This window comes from Drosophila virilis, chromosome 4, assembly GCF_030788295.1.
Source record: "Drosophila virilis strain 15010-1051.87 chromosome 4, Dvir_AGI_RSII-ME, whole genome shotgun sequence".
Classification (NCBI taxonomy): Eukaryota; Metazoa; Arthropoda; class Insecta; order Diptera; family Drosophilidae; genus Drosophila; species Drosophila virilis.
In genome coordinates this window covers 3,886,832-3,910,348 of record NC_091546.1, presented here as the reverse complement: position 1 = coordinate 3,910,348, position 23,517 = coordinate 3,886,832, and the positions used below count along the sequence as shown (strand labels likewise).

The following is a 23,517-nucleotide window of genomic DNA, read 5'->3' as shown; positions in this document are numbered from 1 at the left end:
ACAATGGCAAAAACTCTGGCACGACAAAGTCTTTGTTAAAATGGCCATTCAACTGTAAATTGCAAAATACAAAACATGCAGCAGAAGAAGAAGAAGCAGCAGGAGCAGCAGCAGAGAGCAGGCTGCAAGATGCTTGACAAGACCCGTTACAAAATAGTGGGCTGGCGCATAGGCGGGGGTTGCACATGCCAGAAAGAGATAGCAACAGTAGTTGGCTACAGTGTTTGCGTGTGATTGTCTGTGTGTGTGTGTTGGTAAATTGCAAAAATGCAAATGAAAACGGACAACAGTTGAAACAAGCTCAAGTAGAAGAAGAAGGAGCGGCAACAGCAAATATGCCAGATAACTGCACATACACTTAAAAAAAAAGAAGCAACAGTGTAAATTATTGTATAAAAGGATTCTAAAGCATGAAGCTAGTGAAATTAAATTAAAATTTTAACTCAAGAAAAGGAAAGGGTTGCGCCTAAAACGTTTAAAAAATAGAAAGAAAAAATAATTGCATAGGCTATAAAATGACTTAAAATTAACAAAAATAATTTATATAGATAGAAAAATAAAATTAAAAAAAAAAGTAATTTAACAGAATGAAAAAAAAGAAATGAAATTAAATAAATAAAAATGCACTACGAAAATAGATGCAAAATTCTTCAATTAAATAACAAAGAAAGGAAAACAAAAATGGAAATCAAGATTAAGAAAAAGTTGTGCATTTAAAATAAAAAAAAAAATAGGAAGGGAAAAATGCTTGAACCTACAAACCTACAAAAATATATGCTAAATTGTGCTCGATAACAAGTACAATATTTGTTAGCTTGAGAATTTAATTAAAGATTTTTGTGGAAACCAAAAAATTTATGATCAAAACAACAACAAATTAAGAATTACTTACTCAGTAAACGTTGCGTACAACATTTTTGATACTTTTTCTTCGAGTGTAGCTCCCTTTACTGCTGCTGCTGCTGCACACCTGAAGCGCTTGGCTTGCTGCTGCATACCTATAGCTATGGCCATGCAACTGTATATATATATGTATATAGATATCTGAATGGCATCTCGGCATCAGCTCAACTGCGAATTGGCCCGTAAATTGATTTTGGCCTTTGGCATAACAAGGAGCGCCCGCAAGTGCGCCCATTCGGCTCAATTGGCCAGCATTGGCCTTTGGCTTTTGCCCTTTTGGTCTCAATTTGTATCTTGGCCAGAACTTTTTGGGCAACTGCTCGTATTACCTGCCTGTCCCTAGCCAGGTGTCAATAAGGCGCGCAGGGTCTTCTCTGGCTGTTCATAAACTTTGGCAGCGAAATAAAAGCATTTGTTTTTTTTTTTTTGTTCTTTATATTTTTGCTCGATTTCTTTTGGCTTGGTTTTTATTATTATAATTACTTTGTGTGTTGTGTTTTTTTTTTATTGTTTTAAGTGTGGTTTAATAATTTAAATTTAACATTAATTATTTTATGCTGTTATCGTTATCGGTTATCGATTTGTTTACACTTACAACTAATATGCGCTTTACTTTTGGACAATGGGACACAAGACAACTAGATAAAAAATCACACACACACACACACACACACACACACACGCACATTCACATACACGCACATACATTTAGTAGACTGTACATTTGGCTAATTCTTTGCAGCTTTTACAGCTGCCTCTTAAGGTTTTAACAACTTAAAATAATAACAGTTTGTTTTTTAGTTCTCTTATTTATATACAAAACAAAATTGAAGCGCCGCTGCAAATATTTACATAGATTTCTTCTCAGGCTTAGGCCACCTCCAGATCGGAGGATTCGTCCGCATCGCTGTAATGATTTGGATCGCTTTTGATGTGCACCAGCTGCGACGCATAGTCGCATTTGATGCCGGCGTTGCCAGCTGTCGATGTGCCAGTGCTGCCATTGTTGTTGTTGTTGGAGCTGCCAGAGCTGCTGTTGTTGTTGTTGTTGTTGCTGTTGCTGGTGGTGCTGCCGCATTGCTCCTCCTGGAGCTTACGCAGTCGCTCCTGCTCTTCGCGCTTCTGTTTGCGCCACTTGGCCCGACGATTCTTGAACCACACCTGCGAACAGAGGGGAAGAGGGAGTGAGCAAAATCTTGATTTAGTCAAGGCAACCTTTGATATGGCTTCAAAAACACTTTCATCCGTTTTTCAAATTATATTTTCCATTATGCCTTCCTTGTTTTTTTTTTTGCCCTGCTCTCAACTGTAAATATTTTAATGTTTTTTCTTCTGCGATTTTTTATGGCTGCCCTTTTATTATTTGATTTATCTGCGCCAAGTTCGTTGCCTGACAACGGCTCCAGCCTGCCCCCTCCCCCCCTCCCCTGCTCGCAGTTTAGCTGCCTTTTTCCGCCTAATTAGTTAGCTGATTGTAACTGTAATTAATGTGAAACAAAAAAAAAACGCAAATAGAGTTCTTGTTTGCCCCGTTTTCTCTGTTCCTGAATTGTATATTTTGGGCTTTTTAATTAGGCGTAGGCCACACCCACTCTCAGTTTGGGTCGTCCCGGCCAACCCTTGGCTACTTAGTTAATTAAAACAAAAGCTTCAGTCAACTGACTTAGGGGTTAATTTGCTCTGCTTAAAAAGGGGTGTGGGTGTGGGTGGTGTATGGGCGTCGGGGGTGGTAAGAGGCGCAGCTCACCCGCCCACTCGCTCTCTCTCTCTCTCTCAGAGTTGTGTGGGCAGCATCTGCTACGCGTATCTCTTGTCATTTTGGGCAGGAGTTGTTGTTGTTGTTGTTGTCTCAATGGCAACGGGGTGGAGCCAAATAAACTGAACAGCCTCGTCCAATCCCAATGCCAATTGCAGTCGCAAATTTCAACCCTCGGCGCAGTTTTATTATTGTTTGTTAAATAAATACTCAAATTGTTGTTGCAACTGTTGCCGCAAAAAATAAGTTTAATTACAAAAAAATTAACACGAATTTGTGCAGTTGAAATTTGCCCCCAAATTGTTATCATTTTCGGTAAAAGTTTGCTCAGTGCCACGTCTCCAACTGCTGACCATGCCCCGCCACAAAAACAATGTTTATGCAGCAAATCGACTGAATTTGTTGAAATAACAGTGAAAATAACGGCAGACAGCAGCTGCTGGGCCAATGACACAGGGGCAAGCCAAGCGCAGTGCAGTGTTGGAAAATGCGCTAAACTCATAAGCAGAGTGTGCCCAGCCCGAGCTAGATAACGGTACTCAACTCAGCTCAAGCTCATTTGAGTTTGTAGAAATTTGTATTAATTTGTGTAAATTTGTGCAGCTGTCGAGAAGCGTTGGGGAGAATGAACGTGGAGGGAGGGTGGCGCTGTGTGGGTGCGGGTCTGGCATTGTCTGGCTTATTTGCTTAGGATGGCAGCAGTAGCAGAATGGCAGCAAAATGGCGGCGTCCTGGCAACCTTTGAACTGCGCTCAGCTGGCAACGCCGCCCAATACGCCGCTCTTTGAAGTTTTGGGCAGCACTGGCAACAGTGGGCATGGTCACGCCTCGCTGCAGCTGTCAGAATGCATTTGCGACAAAGATTTCATTTTGCCAGAAACTAATTTTTGATTTCAAATAATTAAATTTACAAAATCGCCTACAGCTATGCTGGTGTGTGTGTGTGTGTGTGTGTGTGTGTGTAGGTGCGTGTTTGTTTTTCTCTATTTATTTTCATAATTTCATAATTTGATGAGCTTAAGTTATTAAAACAACACACATAGAAATAATCTGCTGGCATTTTGATGCGTTTTTAAAAATCTCAAAACATGAGAAGAAAAAAAACGATGTTGTCCAGCGGGCGAATACCCTGTACTTAAATGTTGCTAGGCACAATTGTAAATTGGACGAAATTATTTATTGAATGCAGACAGAATTTCACTCAAAAAGAGCTTCTACTGGCAAATATTATTCTAAGATTCTCGCAATTTAAACAAATTTTTCTTGTGCCATATAATTATTTAGTTAACCTACCCATAAGCCCCTTAACTATAGGGTATATGCCATTATTAGCCATGCATTAAGTCAGCCGCTTAATTCTAAAAAATATTGAAAATTGCCTGTGCAACAGTTTTAAAAACCAAACAAAAAAAAAAAGGAACTCCACAGTTTTTGCCGCTTGCGGTTGTTGTTGGTGCTTATAAAAGTTTCATATTTTAATTAACTGTTAGCTAGCCGGCTGTCCGACGCATTGAACTCTAATCCGCCGGGACTGAGAGCCGGAGGGGCGGCGGCTCGAATGTGAGTGTGCGGGCAAAAAACCTAATCCCGTAATTTCTACGGCCAACAACGGGCGGGCTTTCGCTATATTTTTACATATGTTGAAATGTGTGTATGTGTGTGTGTGTGTGTGCGCGCGGTCGCGTGACCATGCCCCTCAGCGCGGGCGGCGGCCACCCCGTTTAAAATCTGACTAACGCACAACATTTGCAATAACCGCGGGCGCGTTTTTTGCCGCGCACAAAAGTTGCCGAAAAATCGCAGTGAAAATTTGAGAAATTAAATAAACACAAGTGCAAAAAAATAGCAAGTGGAGCGCAAGTGTGAGGGGGCAGGGGCTGCGATGCAGGCGTTGCCCATGTGTATCAATGAAAATGCCCGCATGCAAATTGAGGCAGTTGCTCGTGCGGTCGGGCTGGGGAGACGGCGACGACTCCACCAAAAAAAAAAAAATGGCTCGCAAACACAACAAAATGGCCGCCGCTGGAAGCAACAACTTGGCATGCATGGGCAGCACTGCGAACGGAACGGAGCGGAACGGAAACGTAGCGGCAGCGTCTGGCAAATATTGCCACAGATTTTTCAGGCAAAAGCGCATAAATCGCTGATACGTCGAAATCCGCGCCAGTGCTGAACTGATGGGCGCTGCACGGAGAGCGGGGGGCAGGGCAGGCAGCGTGACGCATTGGTGTAGCGTGCATGAAATCCATTGAACAAACAGACCGACGGCAGTTGATTTTTAATTAACTACAAAAGCGCTTTATGGCCGCCGCTTGGCCAGACACAAGTTACCACTGAGTTGTGTGAGGGGGGGGGGGGGGGGGAGCAGTGTGGCAGCCAAGCTACTGTAACGTGCCATTTTCTGTTATTGTTTGATTTTTGGCAACGTAAAATGCTGACCAGTGCTGCCCATGCTGGATTACCAAAGTGCACTCCAGCGTAAAATGTTGCCACATAGCTGCATAAACACATCTGCACATGCATGTGTGTGTGAGTGTGCGTGTGTTGTATGGTCACATTGTCGTTCTGCTATGATAACTTTGCGCTTCGTTAATCGCCGCAGCTGTGCGCCTAATTTTCATATTTTTGCAGCCTCGCAAAATGTAGCCAAAACCCAAACAAAACTCTGCAAAAGTCAAGTCGAAAAATTGTCCCTGCAGTTGATTGGCACATGTGTGTGTGTGTCCATCTCCCTGTCTCTCTCACACTTTCTCTAACTGTGGATAGGTTGAGCCCTGGGGGGAAGGGGGGGGGGCACTCAAAATGGCGGCTGCCTTTTGCAGAGTGCACAACGAGCTCGTTGCTCTAATTAGTGAAAATTGGCAACGCAAGTCGGTTGGAAAGTTCGTCACCAACAGAGGCAGTCGTTGTTGTTATTGCTGCTGTTTCCGTGTTGTTGGATTAAAATTCGCGCAGCCGTGAAAATTGCTCGTTACGCATTTGCCAGTGCCGGAGCCTGGCTGTAGTTGGCTTCGGTTTGGTTTTATAACGCAACACAGCTGACGCTTGAAATGCCTTTAACTGGTTGCGTGCATGTGGTACGCACTAATTAAAGGCGTCAAATTGACGTCACAGGTAAAGTTGGGCTTAAACATTTTTTCTTAAGCTAAGCAACACTGGAGTGCAACCTCTTTTCCAGTAACTCTACACTTGAGTGAACTGCAAATGATTAACATAAGCACAGAACAAACATACGATAAAATCTCTGTTAACATCTAAAGTTTATTTGCATTGTTATTTATGCTAATTCCATGCACTGTTAATTGCTTGCCAATCTGTGGATAACAGCGCTTATTAAGTGCTGTAAAGTATGTTAGCTATCGATAATAATCGGACTATCTATTTAGTTTGGCTATGTTAGTTATCGATAATAATCGGAATATCAGTGCAGTTTAATTTTGGCAAGCAGAAACGTGACATAAAGTGTGAATTAATTAAAACAATACCAAGCCACAGCTGCCTGCAAGTTTATATGTACATTAAAACGTGTATGTGTGTATGATCGTGTGTGTGTTATGTGAGCGTGGGAGACAACACAGCTAATTGAAATTGCAAGCATAAATTTGGCACAGAAGACAAGCCGGGGTCAGTGCTCCTACAGCTTGCCCAAAAGTCAGGTGATGTTTGGCGCGCGCTCTTGTTATTGCAAGTTACTTGAGTTTGTTAAAGTGTGTGTTTTAATTACGCTGCCAGCGTATAAAATAATAAATCAAATAAATATTGCGATGCATTTCAAGTGCGAAATGGTAAGCAGTATAACTGTAAACGCTAGACGCGTGCTTAAGCAGCGCTATTCCGTTCTCTCTCCCCCGCCTCTCTTTTGCAGTTCGATCGCATGCAAAGCAAAGTAGCAGGCAAAGACAAGACAGAAGCCAACAATTGCGGTAATTTGATGTTTAGCTAGCGCGCGCGACAGAGATAGCGCGATTTTTGCACGAGTGAGTGAAACATTTGTTAACGATTGAGCGCGATAAGACTTGCTGCAATAATGTCAGATCGCAGCTTATGCTACACTAAGCAACAAAAAATAAGAATAAGAAGAAAATAATCTAAATTGCGACGAGTACATTTATGTTCATAATATGCTGCCAGTGTGTAAAATAATAAATCAAATAAATATTGCGATGCATATAAAGTGCAAAGTGGTAAGCAGAATAACTGTTAATGCTAAACGCGTGATTAAGCAGCGCCACTCACGCTCCCATTCTCTCTCCCCACTCTCTTTGCAGTTCGATCGCATGCAAAGTAAAGCAGCACGCAAAGACAAAACAGCCAACAATTGCGGTAATTTGATGTTTAGCTAGCGCGCGCGACAGAGATAGCGCGATTTTTGCATGGGTGAGTGAAACTTTTATTTACGTTTGAGCGATAAGGCTCGCTGCAATGTCAGCTTATGTTACACTAAACAACAAAAAATAAGGACCGTAAAATAATGTAAATTTCGGCAAAAAAAAACTCGATAAAGAAAACATTTTAGCTGTGATTAATCGCTGGCCGCAATCCCCGGCTGGGGTAGGGCGGCTTGGTCTGACCTTTTAAAAGCTTAGCAACGTGCACCTGTACAAGACCAACCCAACCTAAGCCACCCCCCGCGATCAACCAATTCGTGCACCCCCCTAAGCTCAAGCTTAGCGCTTTTTGTGTAAATTTATGCAGCTTCGAGGCCAATTTTCGCTCCACACAATATTTGTCTATGGTTACACGCTTCGACAGCCAAAACTGTAAAGCAAACAGGAAGCGAATGTACAGAAATCCACTCCAATACCCCCCGCCACCCACCAAGCACTCATCACCCACCTCTGTGTGCCTGGGGCCACAAACGCACTTTGCGCCGCAAAAGTCCCGCGAGAATTGAGAGAAAGAGAGCGACCCTTAAACGTTGTCGACACACACACACACACACACACACACACCAACACACTCACACACACCAACACACACACACACACCAACACACTCACACACACACGCCAGGCGTAAAATTGCGAAAGCGAAATTGCTCTCAAGTGTTTGAATAACGGAAAATTATGAAAAATTATAACAACAACAGCAAGAAGAACGTGCAGCAGCAGCGGGGCGTCGTGTGAGTTTTTGCGGCCAGTGCAACAATGTGGCAACGCTGCGTGCGGTGGGTGGTGGGTGGTGGTTTAGTGGTTCGCTCTTGTGCCCGCAGGACACTTTGCGCTTATTGTTATTGTTGTTGTCTGATTTTTTTTTTGTTGTTGTTCGAAATTAACGAAAATCTGCTGATTCCAGCTCATTGCCATTTTAATTTCATTTGATTCAAACACTAAACAAACAAAAAGTCGGCGCAAAGAGGTTGAGGAAAGGCCCTACACTTAGAGAAAAACGCGGCTACTTTATGATTTTCCCAATCAAGTGCATTTTAATATTCTTAAGGTTTGCATCTCATTCATAAATACTTTTAAAATTAATATGAAACTCTCTTAATCTTGCAATTATTTAATTATGTCAGCAAAAAAGAGAATTGAATTATGTTTTAATTATAACAAGAATTTCATTATTAAGGAAAAGCCTGAAACATACTCAACATTTTCTAAGATTTAGCCATTGAACTTTTAGTTTAAAACAAAAGTCCTACTGAGCCAAAAAAAAACTTCTAAGTTTTTATTTAATTCGAGTATGCCGGAATCTATCATTGTTGCTCTAAGTGTGATATTATTTAGTATTTATTTCTACGTCTGGTATTAGGAAATTTCTTTTTTAAACACAAGTCTTACTCATTCTAAGATAGATCAATCTTAAAAATTAGTCAATTTTTCTCTGAGTGTACTTAAAGTGTTTGTACGGGTGGGCGTATAAATGTGTTTATTTTTGCTACCGAGAATGCAATAATAAATTCATTATAATAATAATAATGGCAACGCAGTGATTGCCTAATTGCCGCGCCGCAGGTGGCCCAGATCCCGAGCCACTTGATTGTGCAACATCAAAGCGGCAAAAGGGGCAAGGACTGCTGCTGCTGCTGTTGTTTTTGTTGTTGTTGTTGGTCTGGGTCGCAAATCCTGGCAACAACCGATCACAATGGCCCAATGAGTGCGCACATTCTTTGGCAGACCCTTTTGAGTGCGGCGTAGACAAAAACCAACAACAATATTTGAAAAGAGACAGCGAGAGGGAGAAAGATAGAGCGAGAGAGAGAGAGAGGCGAGAGGCTGCCTGAACTGAGATGATTACTAATTTCTTGGCGACGACAAAGATAAATATTTGCGCTGCGCTTGAAGAGTTTATTGACTTGGCTACGACTACGAGACTCTACGAGGCTTGAGCATAATGAAGATCATCATCATCATCATCATAGATGATGCTGGGAATCAGGAATCCGAAAACGAAATCACCTCAATCACTTGAGCTGCGGGATTAGGCGTATTTGACTTGCACGCACCAACGAGAACAAAAAAATAAATAAAGAAATAACCAAACCGAACCAAACCAAACGCCAAGATTGAGCTGGAGAGGCTGTGTGGTCAACTCTCTTGCGCGGCTACTGTTTTACCCGTCAGCCAGTAGAAGAAGAAGCAGCAGCAGCACCAGAGAGAAGCGGCGACGGAATGGTTAACCACTCGACTGTCTAAATAAAAATAATAATTGTAAATGATGAAGTCAAAATAAGCAGATCATTTAAATGGCGTTGGCAACCCAATTGTGCATACTATTTGGGATTTTGTGCCGGTTATACCCTGTAGTTATTGGAATTGCTTAAGAGGGAGAGCTCTCTGAGCCTATCAATCAATTATAGCCTGAATGGGCAACCAAGAGCTAACTCTAGCTCGGAAGCCTTAAGAGATTCTCTAAATCACATTTACTTCACAATTTGTAGATCCACATTTCTCCGTATAACTTCAGTTATTTGTTGAACTTGAGTTCCCCCTGCGTTCCAAATATGAAAATATGTTTTTTAGTTTTTGCCAAGAGTCCATACTTATTTGGACTCAGCTTGCAATTGCCGTGAAAACATATATTTATTTTTTTAAAGTTATTTTCAGTAAGTTTTCAGAATACTGCATTCAAGCAACGTTTAAAAACATATAAAACACGCAAAGCATTTTTCAATGAATACAAATTTCAATGTAAATTCAGATTCGCGGAAAAATCTGTTCTTACCCAATGTAAGCCAATTATTTGAAAGCAACGCAATGTAAGGATAAACAATAGTTTCTTAAGAAATCTCTACATTCAGCATTCCTCCGTAAAAGCTTTGTTTTTTGAAAATCTCATAAAAATCGGACTATAAATACTGAAGTTTATCAAGAACACATTTCTCAAAACATAGTTTTGGGCAAAAGGAAGAAGTTGACAGCTTTTGATAATTTTATAAATATTAAACACATGAATTATGAAAGGAACGTTACATTCACCACAATGATAGCGCTACAGGGTATCCCGGATTCGAGCATACTCGCCTGGAGCACACATTAGTGTTTGGTGATTGCTGTTGCTGTTGCTGATGCTGTTGTCTTAGGCAAGATTTTTAATAATTATTGCCACTTATGGCATTGCCATAGCCATAGACGAGAGCCGAACACAGCGATCGGCTCGAGAGAGTGTGTAGTCTCTGCCGGACGCGGACGTGGACGTGGACGTGGACGCGGACATGGGCGTAGTGGGCTCAAGTGGTCCTCCGAGCACTTGGCATGCAAATATGCTAAACAGTAGCTGGCCAGGCCGATGAGTGGCAGCTGGGTAAGGGGGGAATGCTAGTGCGCGGGCAGCTGTGCTGGGCAGATGCCGCTGAAGTTGATTATGCTGCTTAAGTCAATGACGAACGATGACGGTGCACAAGATTTTGGATTTGTCTGCTTGGCATAATTGTTATTGTTGTTGTCAGAGACAAGTTTCAAGTCGCTTTCTTGTATGTTAATTAAGCCAGCCAGCCAGCCAGTCAGCCCGGCTCGGCCTACCAAGCGCTGTGATGCAGCAAGTTTCGAGTTATTTTTTTTTCTTCATATTTTCAATTTCAATTAGGCTGTTTGTGCAATACCAAAAATGGAAAACCCATTTTCCCAACTCAATCAGAGCAGTTACATGCAAACCTTTGGGCCACATATTTTAATCCGCTTAGAACGCAGCGCGTTTAAATTGTCGCCTAGGCGAAGGCGACAATTTCGCCCGCGGGCGAACAACAACAACAACCAGCTTGTTACTCAGTTTAGCTGCTAGTTATCTTAAGCTGTACGGCAAACATACGGCTACAAGCATAAACATCACAGAGAGAGATATATATATAGAGAGAGAAAGAGAGAGAGCAGGCCCGTTGCACTCCCTTACCTTGTAGGTGTTTTGGGTCTAATGCACACGCAAATGTCAACATTGTCGCACTTGGCGTGCTTCCACTGTACTGTGGGCGGGCGGATGGGTGGTAGGTTGCCTGTTGCGAGATTAAACATTGACCGGCAGCATATTGTCACGGCGACAACAGCAACAACAACAAGCGCTGGTAATCCCTAACAAAGACGCTTTCCCAAAAGCTACGCAACCAAACGCCAAACCCTTCCGTCCTGCCGGCCGCTAATCAGTCAACAGGAACAGGAACTGGAACAACAAGGACCAGTGGAAAAGGCGTCGCTATCAGCGCCATCAATAAATTGCTTACAAATTAAATTGTCAACTTTTTGTCCGACGCACTCGGAATTTCTGTTTGCTCGCCCAACACTAATGGATTTTGAATGGCTCGAACCACCACCACCCAACAATTCAACCACCAACGACACCATCTCAAGCACTGCTCGGAGCACTTTTGCATTGAGATTTGCTGCTGATTTGCCTAATGTGAGCCCCGGCACGGTCTGCGACTCGACTTTGTGGAGGGTTGTAAGCACAGCCTGGGGTAGGCTTTGGGCCTGGCGAGATAGCGAGCTCTTGTTTACATTGGCAATGATACGGCATAACCTCAGAGTTGAGGGCCAGGCCCATTACTCAAATTAAGTGAATCATGACATTGTTTTGCAGGGGCAGCAGCAGCCGCAGCAGCAAAGGAAGCCCAACAAATGCTAAACGCTGACAACTAAATAAACATCAAGAAGTTCACATCAGCTATTGAAATGTGGAGGCTGACAGCGGCTGGATGGGAGAGGAGGCACTCAATTGGTTTCGCGCTCAGCATTAAAACGAGCGTGAAATTAAGGACTGCGATTCGGAGATCGGATGCACGCTTTAACCCATTTGTAATTCAATTGTTGGACTTGCACATTCGACTAGCTTACGAGTGGATTCACGCCTTAACCGGGCAGTGATACAATCGAATGACTCGAAGCCTTACAAGATAAATCAATGGAAATGTCACTTTAAACAATTTGACTTAATTAAGAGAGTTCGCATGCTTAAACCCGGCCCATTGATCAGAATGTCGCCTTATCTTATTTGTAGGAAAATTGAAAGGCTTTGGCCTTAATGAGGTGTTAGGAATATTGCTTTAACATCTTTTGGCGTTGATTGAAAAGTCTTCCTTAAGCTCCCATTTAACTAAGCGAAAACTCTAGTACTCTGCAATATTTATGGGTATAGATAGAATCTCGAAGGTTGCTCAGATTCTAGCTGTACTAGGAAACCAACCCTATTAAAAGTTTTGGAATTCAGTAGATCTTCCACTTCTCAATTATCTTTTTGATTTATATGCCCCACTTTGGTTAACCAAGCTAATCTCAATAAAAGTCTCGACTTTAAATGGTTCTTCCACCCGTTAATAAATTGTTTTCAAAGAAAACTTACCTCCACGCGTTCCTCCTTGAGATCCACCTTGAGAGCCAGCTGCTCACGCAGCACCACATCCGGATAGTGTGTCTTATCGAACGTGGCCTCCAATTGTTCTAGCTGCTCCTCGGTGAAGATGGTGCGATGGCGACGCTTACGCTTCGGCGGCGGACCATGACCCAAATGACCCAGGCCCAAATGATGCTGGGCGTGGTGCGCCAGGTGCGAGTGCGGATGGGCGTGTGGATGATGCGGATGATGGCCATGAGCGGTAAGTCCAGCGGCAGCAGCAGCCGCGGCACCGTGTCCACTGACGTGCGCCTGCATCTGGGCGGCGGCGACGTGGGCAACGGCCGCGGCGTGCATATAATTGGGATAAAAATTGGGATAGGCCACTGTAAAGGACACAACAGATGCGAAGGAGAAGCTGATGAAATTCATATGAAAAACAATCAGAGGCGAAATGAAAATTCTTTAAAATGCGCATAACAAAGCTGAGAAAACAGAAACAGCAACCGTTGCCATGCGAACGGGTGGGCGCGCGACCCATCAGTTGCAGTACACCCCATCCACCCACCAAAAAAAAAAAAAAAAAAAAAAAAAAAGAGAAAGAAAAAACCTTGATGTTTTAATATTCATGCCAAGGCGGCGGGGCCTTTGAATTTGAATGTGAATGTGGCGCATGTGGAAGCCTCGGCGCAAGCGTTTGCATAAAATTCCGTTATGGAATCCTACGCTCGAATCAACATAAGACTTTAGCCAAGGGACTGACAACCCCCCGGATACGGACACATCCGTTTCGACATCCGCAAGGACTTACAATGCAAATCCTCTCACCGCAAAATGGAACAGAATTTTGAAATCATCTTTTACGGATCAATGCCTAATTATGAATAATGCCATTCAGGCCAGGCAGCCGAATGGTTCAATAAATTTCTGAATCCGTTCAAGTATCCAAAACAGATTGACGGCAATAACCTTAAGGTGTTTGCCAGCTCAACCAACGGCAGAAGCCGCAGCAGTGGGCGAAAATGTATGGTTGGGTTGGGGGGTGTAACACCCACTTTGCTATGGGGTGGATCTCACTCACCTAGAAAATCCGAGGGGGAGGCGGCAAAACCGCTCGCTGCCGCCGCCGCCAGATGGCCCAGATGCAGTCCAGGATGCTGCAACATGGCAGGAACCCGCTGCGGGCGGATCGGGCTGGCGGCGGCGCTGGAACTCGAATTGGAATTGGGTGAGGCAGGTGACTCGGCATTGCGTTTGACCAGGCCCAAGCCCAGGCTGCCGTTTATGCTAATATTGTTGTTGTTGTTGTGGTTGTGGTTGTTGCTGCTGTGGTTATTATTGTTGTGGTTGTTGTGTGCATTGCTGCTGTTGTTGCCGGCGCCCGCTGCGGCAGCGGCTGCAGCAGCATTGCGTGAGCCCAGTATGCTGTCTATGGTGAAGAGCGAGGCGGCCGCAGCGGAGGCTGCAGTGGGTCCGCTGACGCGCGGCCGCTCCTCGTCCAGAATGGTGGCGCCCGACTGGGAGCCATCATCGGAGGAGGGCGTCTGCGATTGCGGCTGTTGCTGTTGCTGCTGTTGTTGCTGCTGCTGCTGCTGCAGCACCGATTGCAAACGCTGGCCCAGGTAGCCGCATTGCTGGGAGTTGAGGAGCATGGCGGTGGTCAGGTGATAGGCAGCATTGCTGGCATTGCCCGGCGAGCGGGAGCGTGGCATTTGGCGTGGCGGCTGCTGCTGATGCTGCGGCTGATGATCGCCGAGATCGCTGGCGCAGCGCTTGAGCACGTAGCCCGCCGGCGGGGAATTTGTTTCGACCATGTGGCCGAGTGTGCTGGGCGGCGGCGTGGGGGGCGGCGAGCCCGGCGAGGGGCTCGGCGTGCTCACAACGGTGATCTTGAACTTGGCCTTGGCCGAGCTGCTGTCGCTGCTTGCGCCTCCCGCTAGCTGCGACGGCGTGGTCCACAGTGATGACAGAATTTTGGCGGATTTTGCGTGACAACTTGTCTGGGAAGAAGAAGTCTGATGCTAGCGGCAAAAGTAACTTTAACTGTAGCTGTAACTAACACACACAGGCACACACACACACACAGAAACACTTGAAACACACACGCGACGTGTTGTTGCTTATGGCTGAAATAGATTTTGCGTGCAACGGTAACTGAACCCTTCTTGTTCGCTCGAGCTGCGAAACTGTTTTGAATGCCATGTTCAGCGACGGCGGCAGCAGCAGCAGCAGCAGCGACGACGACGACGACGACAAGTTGTCAGTCTCTCCAGCATACACACGCACTCACACTCTCTTGCCAGCATACACACACACGCGCGCATAGCAGACATTTTCGTGCGTTAACCAATCAGCGCACAGCTCGGCTTTGTTAGGTCCACGCCTTTGCGCTCACTCTGGCTACCACAATCAACGCAAGAGGGAGAGAGAAAGAGAGCGCGCGCGCGAGAGCAAGCAGCTGCTGAGAGCGCTTTTTATGTTGTTGTTGCTTCTTGCTCTTGTTCTGCTTTGATGGTGGTGGCTGCTATGGTGGACGCCCTCTGGCTGCCGCTGTGCGTTGCGTGAGTGCGACATCTACTATATCCGCATTTACCGTTACCCGTTAGCTAGCCGCAAAGATGGCGCGCTGAAAAGATAATGCTCAGCTGTCTCTCTGCATGAAGCTTTCGCCCTGCCGCTGCCGCTTCGACGTGGGCGTGCTGCTCTCTCTGGCTGCCGTTGCCGTTGCTGCTGCTGCTGCTGCGTTCTTATTTTTTTTTTTTCATTTGTCTTTCTTTTTCGCTCCTGACAGTTATTTATACAGATAAAGTCATCACTGACAGCCCCCGCGGCTCGCGTCAGCATGCGTGCGAGCGAGCGCGCGATATGTTAGCTAAGCAGCTCGCACTCACTGCATAAACTGGCATAAAAATGTTGCCGTAATGTGGAAAATTATGTGCTGGAGTTCGCGCTGCTGAGATTGGGCTTGGGCGCGACAACGTCGGGGTTCGAGGGTAAAAGGGAGGACGCCTCGGTCGAGTTGTCGACTGCGCTGCGCTGCGCCGTATCTTAAGAAGATAATGACTAAATTAATGCTTTTATGTTTTTGGCAACACATAAACATCATTATGCGCTCAATCCTCGCTCGGGCGCACGCTCCTCCAGCGCTGGGCGGCCGGAAGGGTGGCATCTGCCGCTGCGGCTGCGGCTGCGTCTGCCTATATACTGGCCAGTTGAATGTGGTTAGCTTGTATATAGAGAGTGTGGTAGAATCCCGTGAAATCGGCGCCATTTACTGATTAATTGGTTGTAGTAAAGGGGCGAGCATTACGAATTTGTAGATCCGGTAAGGGGCCACCTTTGACCTTTGTGTGTGTGTGTGTGTGTGTATGTGTGTGCATATGAAAATATTTTAATCTAAAGTTTCCACATCAAACATGCCCAAATGCAAATCCAAAATTTCCTCGAGGCACAAAACCAAGCTTTGACTAATGATAAATGCAATGCCAGCCAAACTGGACCCCAAAAACTCATGTGTCAACTACATGCAAGCAGCTTATATGCATCGTGCATACGCCAGCTCCAAGCCGGAGCTGCTGTTCCGTATGTAACAAACTGATTAGGTGGGCGCCACAGTCCCCGCCATTGCCTGCACCCTGTAAAAGGATGAAAGGATGAAATCTGAGCGACATGGGCGACATGTGCGAGCTGCTGCTGAGGCTATGCTCCGAATGTTGCCAATGCTTTTAGAAATTATTGAATAATTAAGCAAGCCAGCAGCAACTGCTGCTGCTCGCTCCCCTTTCCAGTTCTGCCCGTCAACCATTGGAGCGTTAATAGTCAGCATCGGGCTGTGCCTGGGTCGGGTTAGTCGACCCCTCCGCCTGACTGCTATTTGTTTTTGCTCTGAACTTCTTACATGAACCAAACCAGGCACTCCCGACGGGAATTGGCGACACACACTCACACACACACACACACACACACACACACACAGAGACATTCTCATTGTTGGAGTGCGCCTCGATAAGCTCAAAAGTTGTGCCAGTGCGGAGAAGCATCCAATTCTCGTCCAGCATTTGGATTTTTATTTTAATGCCCTTGCAAAGGGTACCTTTAATATGTTAGCTTATGCGCAACGCACTCTAAAAGACAGCTTCGAGCCTCTTGAAGAAATATTCTTGATTGCGAGATACAGCTTGAACATTTTCTCTCTTTACCTATGTGAATTAAGATCTCAGCGAAGTTGACCTGAAGAAACTTCAGATTAATGCTACATTTTCGTATGTTAAAATTAAGGATTATAAATACATTTTTTTTGCATTCTAATTAAATTTATAAGTTTGATCTAGTAGATATCATAAAGCTGCGACTTGAGATGCTTAATAATATTCTCCGAGTCCCTTTTTCTTCGTGCGTAACTTAAGAAACGAGTTGTGAAGTACAGATAACGATAACAAACATGCTAGATAGTTGACATTATACGAGGAAGAGAAAATTTCGAGCAGAATACTTGACCCGAAACGGTTTATGCAAGGCAAAGTTAGTAAAACAATATTTAAGCGAGAAAGGTGTATATTTTATAATTATAGTAGGGACAGAAATAATTTTTTATCTTTTTTCAAGTTACAATAAATTACAAAAAGAAAAAATTGGAGTAATAATTTACAATTGTAATGCTTAGCTTTACCATTATTAAAGAAATTCTTAAACAATTTTTTGAAAAAGCCTTTCGGAGGAGTTTTAAATGGAAAATCTCATAACTTGTTAAAATTCTCGAAATCACGAATTATAGCTTACACACGATCAATTGGTCGAAAATGTAGTGCTTGTTGAGACATGGCAGATGATCCGAATATGGAAATATTATAAAATACATTTTACATATGTCTAGAAGAGTGTATTCTACCTCTTTCTCTTGTCTTCTTCATGTTCAAACATGGCTACGGAAATAAAAAACATTTTACTTATATCTCTAGTTATATACACTTGAACTCTTCTTCCCGTTGAGAGGTAGATTTTTGGAATGTGGAAATATTATAAAATATATCTTACATATATTTAGAAGAGTGTCCTCTTCCTTTTTCTTGTATCTTCTTCTTGTTCAGACATTTAAGAAAGTTGACTAAGGAAATATTAAACATTTACCATATGTCTTTTAGAGTGTTTAGATATCGAAAGCTCAAAATTTTATTCTTCCCTTTTTTTTCTGTTACGTTCCTCACGAGATTGTTTCTCGTATTTTTCGCATTTTCTCTTTTTTTTTTTTTGCAAACTGAAACTTTGGTTTCGTTTTGGCTGTGTAACCGGGTCTCTGGCACTTTTTGTTTTAGTTCGTAGATTGAATTTTAAATAACAAATTAAATTAACTCGTCTAAGTATTGTGCGAGTCTTTGCCAAACGATTGCCCCACTCTGCCCCTGCCGCTTGATCTACCCCCCACCCCCACCTCACGGACCGCGTCCAGTTGGAGAAAAAGTTCAATTGGCAAAGGACTGTGTAAACACTGTGGGAATAAAAGGTTTTTCTACTTTTGTACAACTCCGTGTAGTCCGGCTGCCTTCTGCTTGTTGTTGCTATTGGTTGCCTGATTCCTTGGCTCATGATGGATTTTTATTTCGATTCTCAATTCGATTTTGATTTCGTTGCGCAAAAATGGCGCCGCCGGCTAAATTTGTTGCCGTTTGCTTGAACTCTGCGCTTGCGAAATTAGAAAAGTTTTTGCTTATTTTCTTCTTCTGTATACCCTGAATCCATTGAAATTGGTTAAGAGGGTATGATGGTTTCTTGCCAGCGTATGTTATAGGCAGAAGACATGCGTATATATTCTTGATCAGCAGCAACAGCTGAGACGATCTCAGAAACTATAAAAGCTAGAGGCTTGATGTTTTGCCCGCGTAGATCAAGCTTGCTTCAAATTATCGATAGTAGGATGCGTTTCTGAAAAATCGATAATAATTCTTATCGACAATCTTCTGTTTTGGTTATTTCTCAATGCTCTTTAGAGCTAGAGATACCAAATTTGGTATGTAAGCTCTTTAATACTATACATATGCCCAGAATATTTAACTTTTTGACATGGTCCTCTAGTTTCCCACAAAAATGTGAAAAAGGAATTTTTATAGGCATAGTCTTGGGCTAGGGTATTTACACACATTTTAATGCTATATTCATGCTCTCAAAATTTTATAAAGATCCGACAAAAAGAACCCGAGTTATTGAAGAACTCATATTCTCGAAAGTGTGGTTAGGGCAGAGGCAGCACAGCCGCTGCATAAAGTGCGCATCTTGGAGCGTGTTTGCGTGTGTGTAAATGTGTTTTTTGATAATGTGTATATTTAGAACGAAGCTGGACTGCTTGTAAAGGCAATTGGCCTTTAGGTCCAGCGTATTGCATAGTCGAGCACGACCGTCTTGAGCGCCTTTAGTTGTTTTCTTGCCACTGATGATTGCTTGACTAGCTGAGGAATTGGGTGTGGGTGTGTTGTGTGTGTGAGCTTTGGGTATTTGTGTTGTTAAAAATTTAAGCGAATTTCGAGTGGAAGCCAAAAGCAGCCGTCTGCTGCCTCTGAAGCTGACATTGATATGTTAATGGAATCGTCGTCAGCCGAACGCCTAATCCTCGACAGCAGCCACAGCGATAGCCACCCCGTTGGCTGCCAGTCACACCGGTTCTCAATTTTTTATATTTCTTACTCGTCTAGTCAATTAAATGTTTAATCCAAATATCGTTTTATGCGTCGCAGTTGCTGGCATCAAGGGATCAGGACCCAGCCAGCCAGGGGTTTAGCGATCCGGATCAGTTTAATCTTGCGATATGCGTAAGCGTGCAAATTGCTGTGATTACGCATGCGTCGCTGCCACAATTGATGGAGTTGTTGTGATCAGATGAGCCCGACAGGGACGACAATACCAACAACACAGCCAGAGAGAAAGAGAGTGAGCGGGAGAAAGAGAGAGAGAGAGATAGAGGCAGGGCACAAAAAGGTGCAATAAAACCGAACGTGCGGCCGTGCCGGAAAACTGGAATTGCACAAAGAATTATTCTGTGAGAGAGACAGATTGCATTCTGGATGAATGAATGAAGCGGGGCGTGAGGGGCAAACAAAATGGTTGCCCACCGAAATGTCGATCCGGGCACAAGCCCTGCACAGCAAAAGCAGCTGCTTGTCCCTAAACACAATCCAGAGCAAACATGAACACACTTTGGTCTTTAGAGAGAGCAAAATATCGTTTGTGTGTTTGTGTGTGTTTGGGCTCGGTTTGGCATAAACATTTTGTGAATTGAGCATATTTCTGGCCTTTAATTATGTAAATTCCGATATAAATTTTTATATTCCATTTTACCTTATTACCAAACATAACACACTGTTTTACTTTTCAACTGACCAAGTTCCTTGGAAATGCCCGGAAATATGACAAATCTGATTCTATGCACAGGCTTTACTTCCTTATTATATTAACTTGACTTCATATGTATATAAATATATATATGAAAGCATTTATTTTAGAATTGCTACATCCTATATAGAAGTAGGTCGAAATTTCCCACTTTCCCACCTAACTCGGCTCAGTAGCCAAAAGATTGATTATATTTTTTTTTTTGAATACTTTTCTAAGGTATACAATTTTCTTTCTTTATTTTTTATCCATTTCGTAAAGGTTAGCTGTACAGAAAAAATACATCAAATTTTCATTAACTTTGCTAGCAAATCTTCATGCTTTAAGATATAGTTCTTCTAGAATACTTTTATAGCGAAATAAACTTTTATTTTGAAAGAAATATTATTATAAAAGAGCTTAAATATGAACAGTTAACAGACGGGTTCTCGGTAGGTCTGTCATAATTTTTGTTGATTTGCTGCGTAATTAAAAATTTAAATTATGTGCCTTGAGGATGTGCACAAGGAAACAAATGGGCGGCAAATATTTGCGGACGGCAATGACTGGGAAAGCCGAGCTGAGAAAATCATATTTTTGGCAAGCCGAAAAAGGCTGTGAATAAATCATAAGTGGCAAAACTGAAAAGTGAAAAGTGAAATGTGAGTAGACTCGAAATTATTTCAACTCAATTAATTAGCCCGGTTTGCGTGTGGCCCGCTCTGCGGAGTTCCAGTTTTTTTTTTCTTTCGGTCTGGTATTTGCCTTAACTCTTGCCTCTTGACTAGAATCTCACAAGCGGTCACAGGAATGGGGCATTGTTTGGGGTGTATCGAGTGCTACGCACCTTTTGTCAAAGGCAGCCAAAGCCAAACAGTATTCCACTTTTTACACTGGGACACGCAAACAAACAAACAAACAGACAAATAGACAAACAGGCATACGAGAAAAAGGCTTGCAAAAGATGCCAGGGAAAACAGAGCCCGAGCCGCTGTTGCCACCGTTTGGGGCATGCAGCAGCTCCTCGCAAGACACGCGGCGTGTGTTTGTTTTTACAATTGTCGGAGTCTAGGTCCTCTATTTATGCCCTGAGCCTATTGGAAATGGGTGAAATCTTTCAAAAAGGGTATAATGTTTTTGTGCATATGTATGTCACAGGAAAAGGATCCTATGCAACATATAAATTGTAGTTCAGCATCAACAGATGAATCAATTGAGCCATGTTGCAAATGTTTTCCAGTACGCGATAATCTCGGGGACTAGAAAGCTACAGAACTGAAATTCTAAATGTAAATCCTATTGTGGCGCAAAAATATCGAGTTTAAATCAAAGTAATTTATTTTGTAAGAGCTAAAGACACATAAAATTCGATTACAGGATAGCATCGGGTAAATACAGATCCAGAATAAGTTAGTTATAAGATGCTTTCAATATGAATCACTACATTTTGAATTGTTACAAGAATGGGACAATAACAATCAAAGTTATTCGGGAATTTTTGGACGCATGAGCTTAGGTTTTAATATTTACACACAACAAGACGAGTAAGTAAGGAATTTTTTGAGGCTTAGTATAGAGCTTTGGTGTTTGCACACGTTTTAATGCTATATTTATGACTCGCGAATTTTATGAAAATTCAACAATTAAAACTCGAGTTATTCAAGAATGTATATTCCAGAAAGTGGTGATAGGATAGATGAAGCACAGTCGCTTCATAAAATGTCCAGTTTGCAGCGTGCTTGTGTGTGTGTGTGTGTATAGAAGGAAGCTAGAAAATTTGTGAGAGGGGCTCGCAGCTGAGTAGAGGATATCTTCTAGTCGAGCAATATGGTTTATAGTTATTTTGATTTCTTGTTACAAATGTCGGAGTCTACTTTAGCTCTCTTTTCACCCCCTCTCTCTCCCCTCTCTCTCTCCCCTCTCTCTCTGCCCTCTCTCTCTCTCTCTCTTTCTTAGTCTCTCCCTTTCTCTCGTTTCGTGTTGTTATGCCGTGTTTTTGTTTTGTTGCCTCTATTTGCCGCGTCGGCCATAAAAAACAATGGCAAAACAATGGCAGCTACCGAGCTGCTGTTCTGGGCCAGTTGCTCGGCTGTAGTTGATGCATTTTCTTCTTCTTCTTCTTCTGTTGTTTTGTTTTTGTCGTTTTCCCATTATGAATGCGAGATCGTTTTTCTGGTCGCTTTTCAATTGACCGTTCAAATCGCAACAAGGCTCAGCCGGGATAAGCCCTGTTCCAGCCGCAACACATAGGCTATGGAGAGGGGGCAGGGGTAGGGGTAGGGAGCAATGCTGCTCGGCTCTCTCTCTTCACACGGCGGCTTCTTCTGGCACTTTGTGCTGTTTGCTGATGCGCATTTGATTGCTGTTGCCATTGTTGTTGCTGCCGATGCTGGCGATCCTGCTAAGTCCTTGGAAAATCGCTTCAGTTGCGTTTTTTGTGCGCTGCGCTGCCTTTTCTTTTTATTTTTGCCAATTTCCTGCAACTAATTGCGAGAAAAATCCTTAAGCACCGTCGCAGATTAGTTGAGCCTCCGTTAGATTGGAGCTGGACCAAGGCCCGAACCGCAGATGTGCCTGGAACACTTCAGCTTCTGCAGGCAAATCAAGAACGGAATGAAGAAAGGGTGTGTGGTGCGTGGTGTGAAGTGGTGCAGCGGCGCGGCCACTTGAAAATCTCGTTATCCTGTCAACGCCAGAGACAAACGGCACTTGGCTGCCGTGGCTGGGAAAACTGCCAGTCATTCGGTTCGAGTTTGGGGTTGGGGTTTTGCCCGGCCCCAGCAATTGGCAGCTGCTTCTGGTCGCGTATCGCTTACAGCCAAGCTGAATGAAAAGAGCAAAACAGTTGCCCGCCTACAACCACCAAGTGGATCAGCAGCAGCAGCAAAAACAGCAGCAGCCCTTTGTCCCATTGTCTGTTGTGTCCTACGCGCTGCTCGGATTGCCGCTCGGTTTGGCTTAGGACGCGTGGTTAAAGCACAAACTGAGTGCACTCAAACGCCTCGACGGGACTCAATTGTTTTGAGATCAATTTGCAACTTAATTGAAATCCATTTAAAGTAATGAGAGTTACTAACTTGCCTACCCCTAGCCCAACTCTGCCACTCTACCCTTTTTCTTTTTGCCTATCTTTTGGCTAGTCTGGGCCAAGCTGCGGCTCATCCCATGCTCAAGAATTATAATCCCACCAGCTTGTACCTGCTGCTCGGCCGCGGACTAGATCAATTTGCAAACCCCTTTGTAAAGGCAAATTGTCATTTTGCCACGCCCGAAACCAGTTGCATGTAGAGCGTGGCAAGTGCCCGAGCAAGGACTTTAGTGTTGGTTAATGCATGGCAAATAAAGTGGGGTGTTATGTATTGGGTACTAGAGAAAAAGATATGAGGGTTTCCACTTAGCAGCGCTATTTCTAGATTCTAGTGCTGGAAAGGCGCCCTATCAATGACTATCAATGAATATGTCTCGGAGCTTTACCGTAGATAAAATACGTAGACGTCCTTGTACCAGCGAGAGTTCGAATTTGTAGAGCCAAAAATGCACTTGACGCGGAACATGAGTGTTGGAATAGTCAGAAAAATATATAGACTAGTTCATTAGTTGATAAATCGACTCAGTTGTTGAGCTTTGTGAAGCTCAATCTACCGAAAATGCCTATTTGGCCGCATTCCTATACAAAGTCTGGTGCCCTTTACGGGAGAGCAGTGTTGGCAAACGCACAATAACTACACTTGCATTGCCTT

The 23,517-nt window shown here is 43.5% G+C and overlaps 1 protein-coding gene and 1 long non-coding RNA gene across 2 annotated transcripts in view; one reads left to right on the top strand and one right to left on the bottom strand.

Moving 5' to 3' along the window:
- Nucleotides 1-1,351: 1,351 nt before the first annotated feature.
- Nucleotides 1,352-14,654, bottom strand: Gsc (goosecoid homeobox). Its single transcript, XM_032438366.2, has 3 exons — nucleotides 13,500-14,654; nucleotides 12,428-12,804; nucleotides 1,352-2,064 (listed from the first exon to the last, which is right to left on the bottom strand). Exons 1-3 carry the CDS (start codon nucleotides 14,230-14,232, stop codon nucleotides 1,774-1,776), a joined length of 1,401 nt encoding a protein of 466 aa, XP_032294257.1. The 5' UTR covers nucleotides 14,233-14,654; the 3' UTR covers nucleotides 1,352-1,773.
- LOC138911222 (uncharacterized) overlaps nucleotides 5,554-23,517 on the top strand; it is a 188,744-nt gene continuing 170,780 nt past the window's right edge. The window contains exons 1-2 of the long non-coding RNA XR_011416631.1: nucleotides 5,554-6,843; nucleotides 6,928-7,036. This is a non-coding gene — a long non-coding RNA (uncharacterized lncRNA). The remainder of the gene's footprint in view (nucleotides 6,844-6,927; nucleotides 7,037-23,517) is intronic.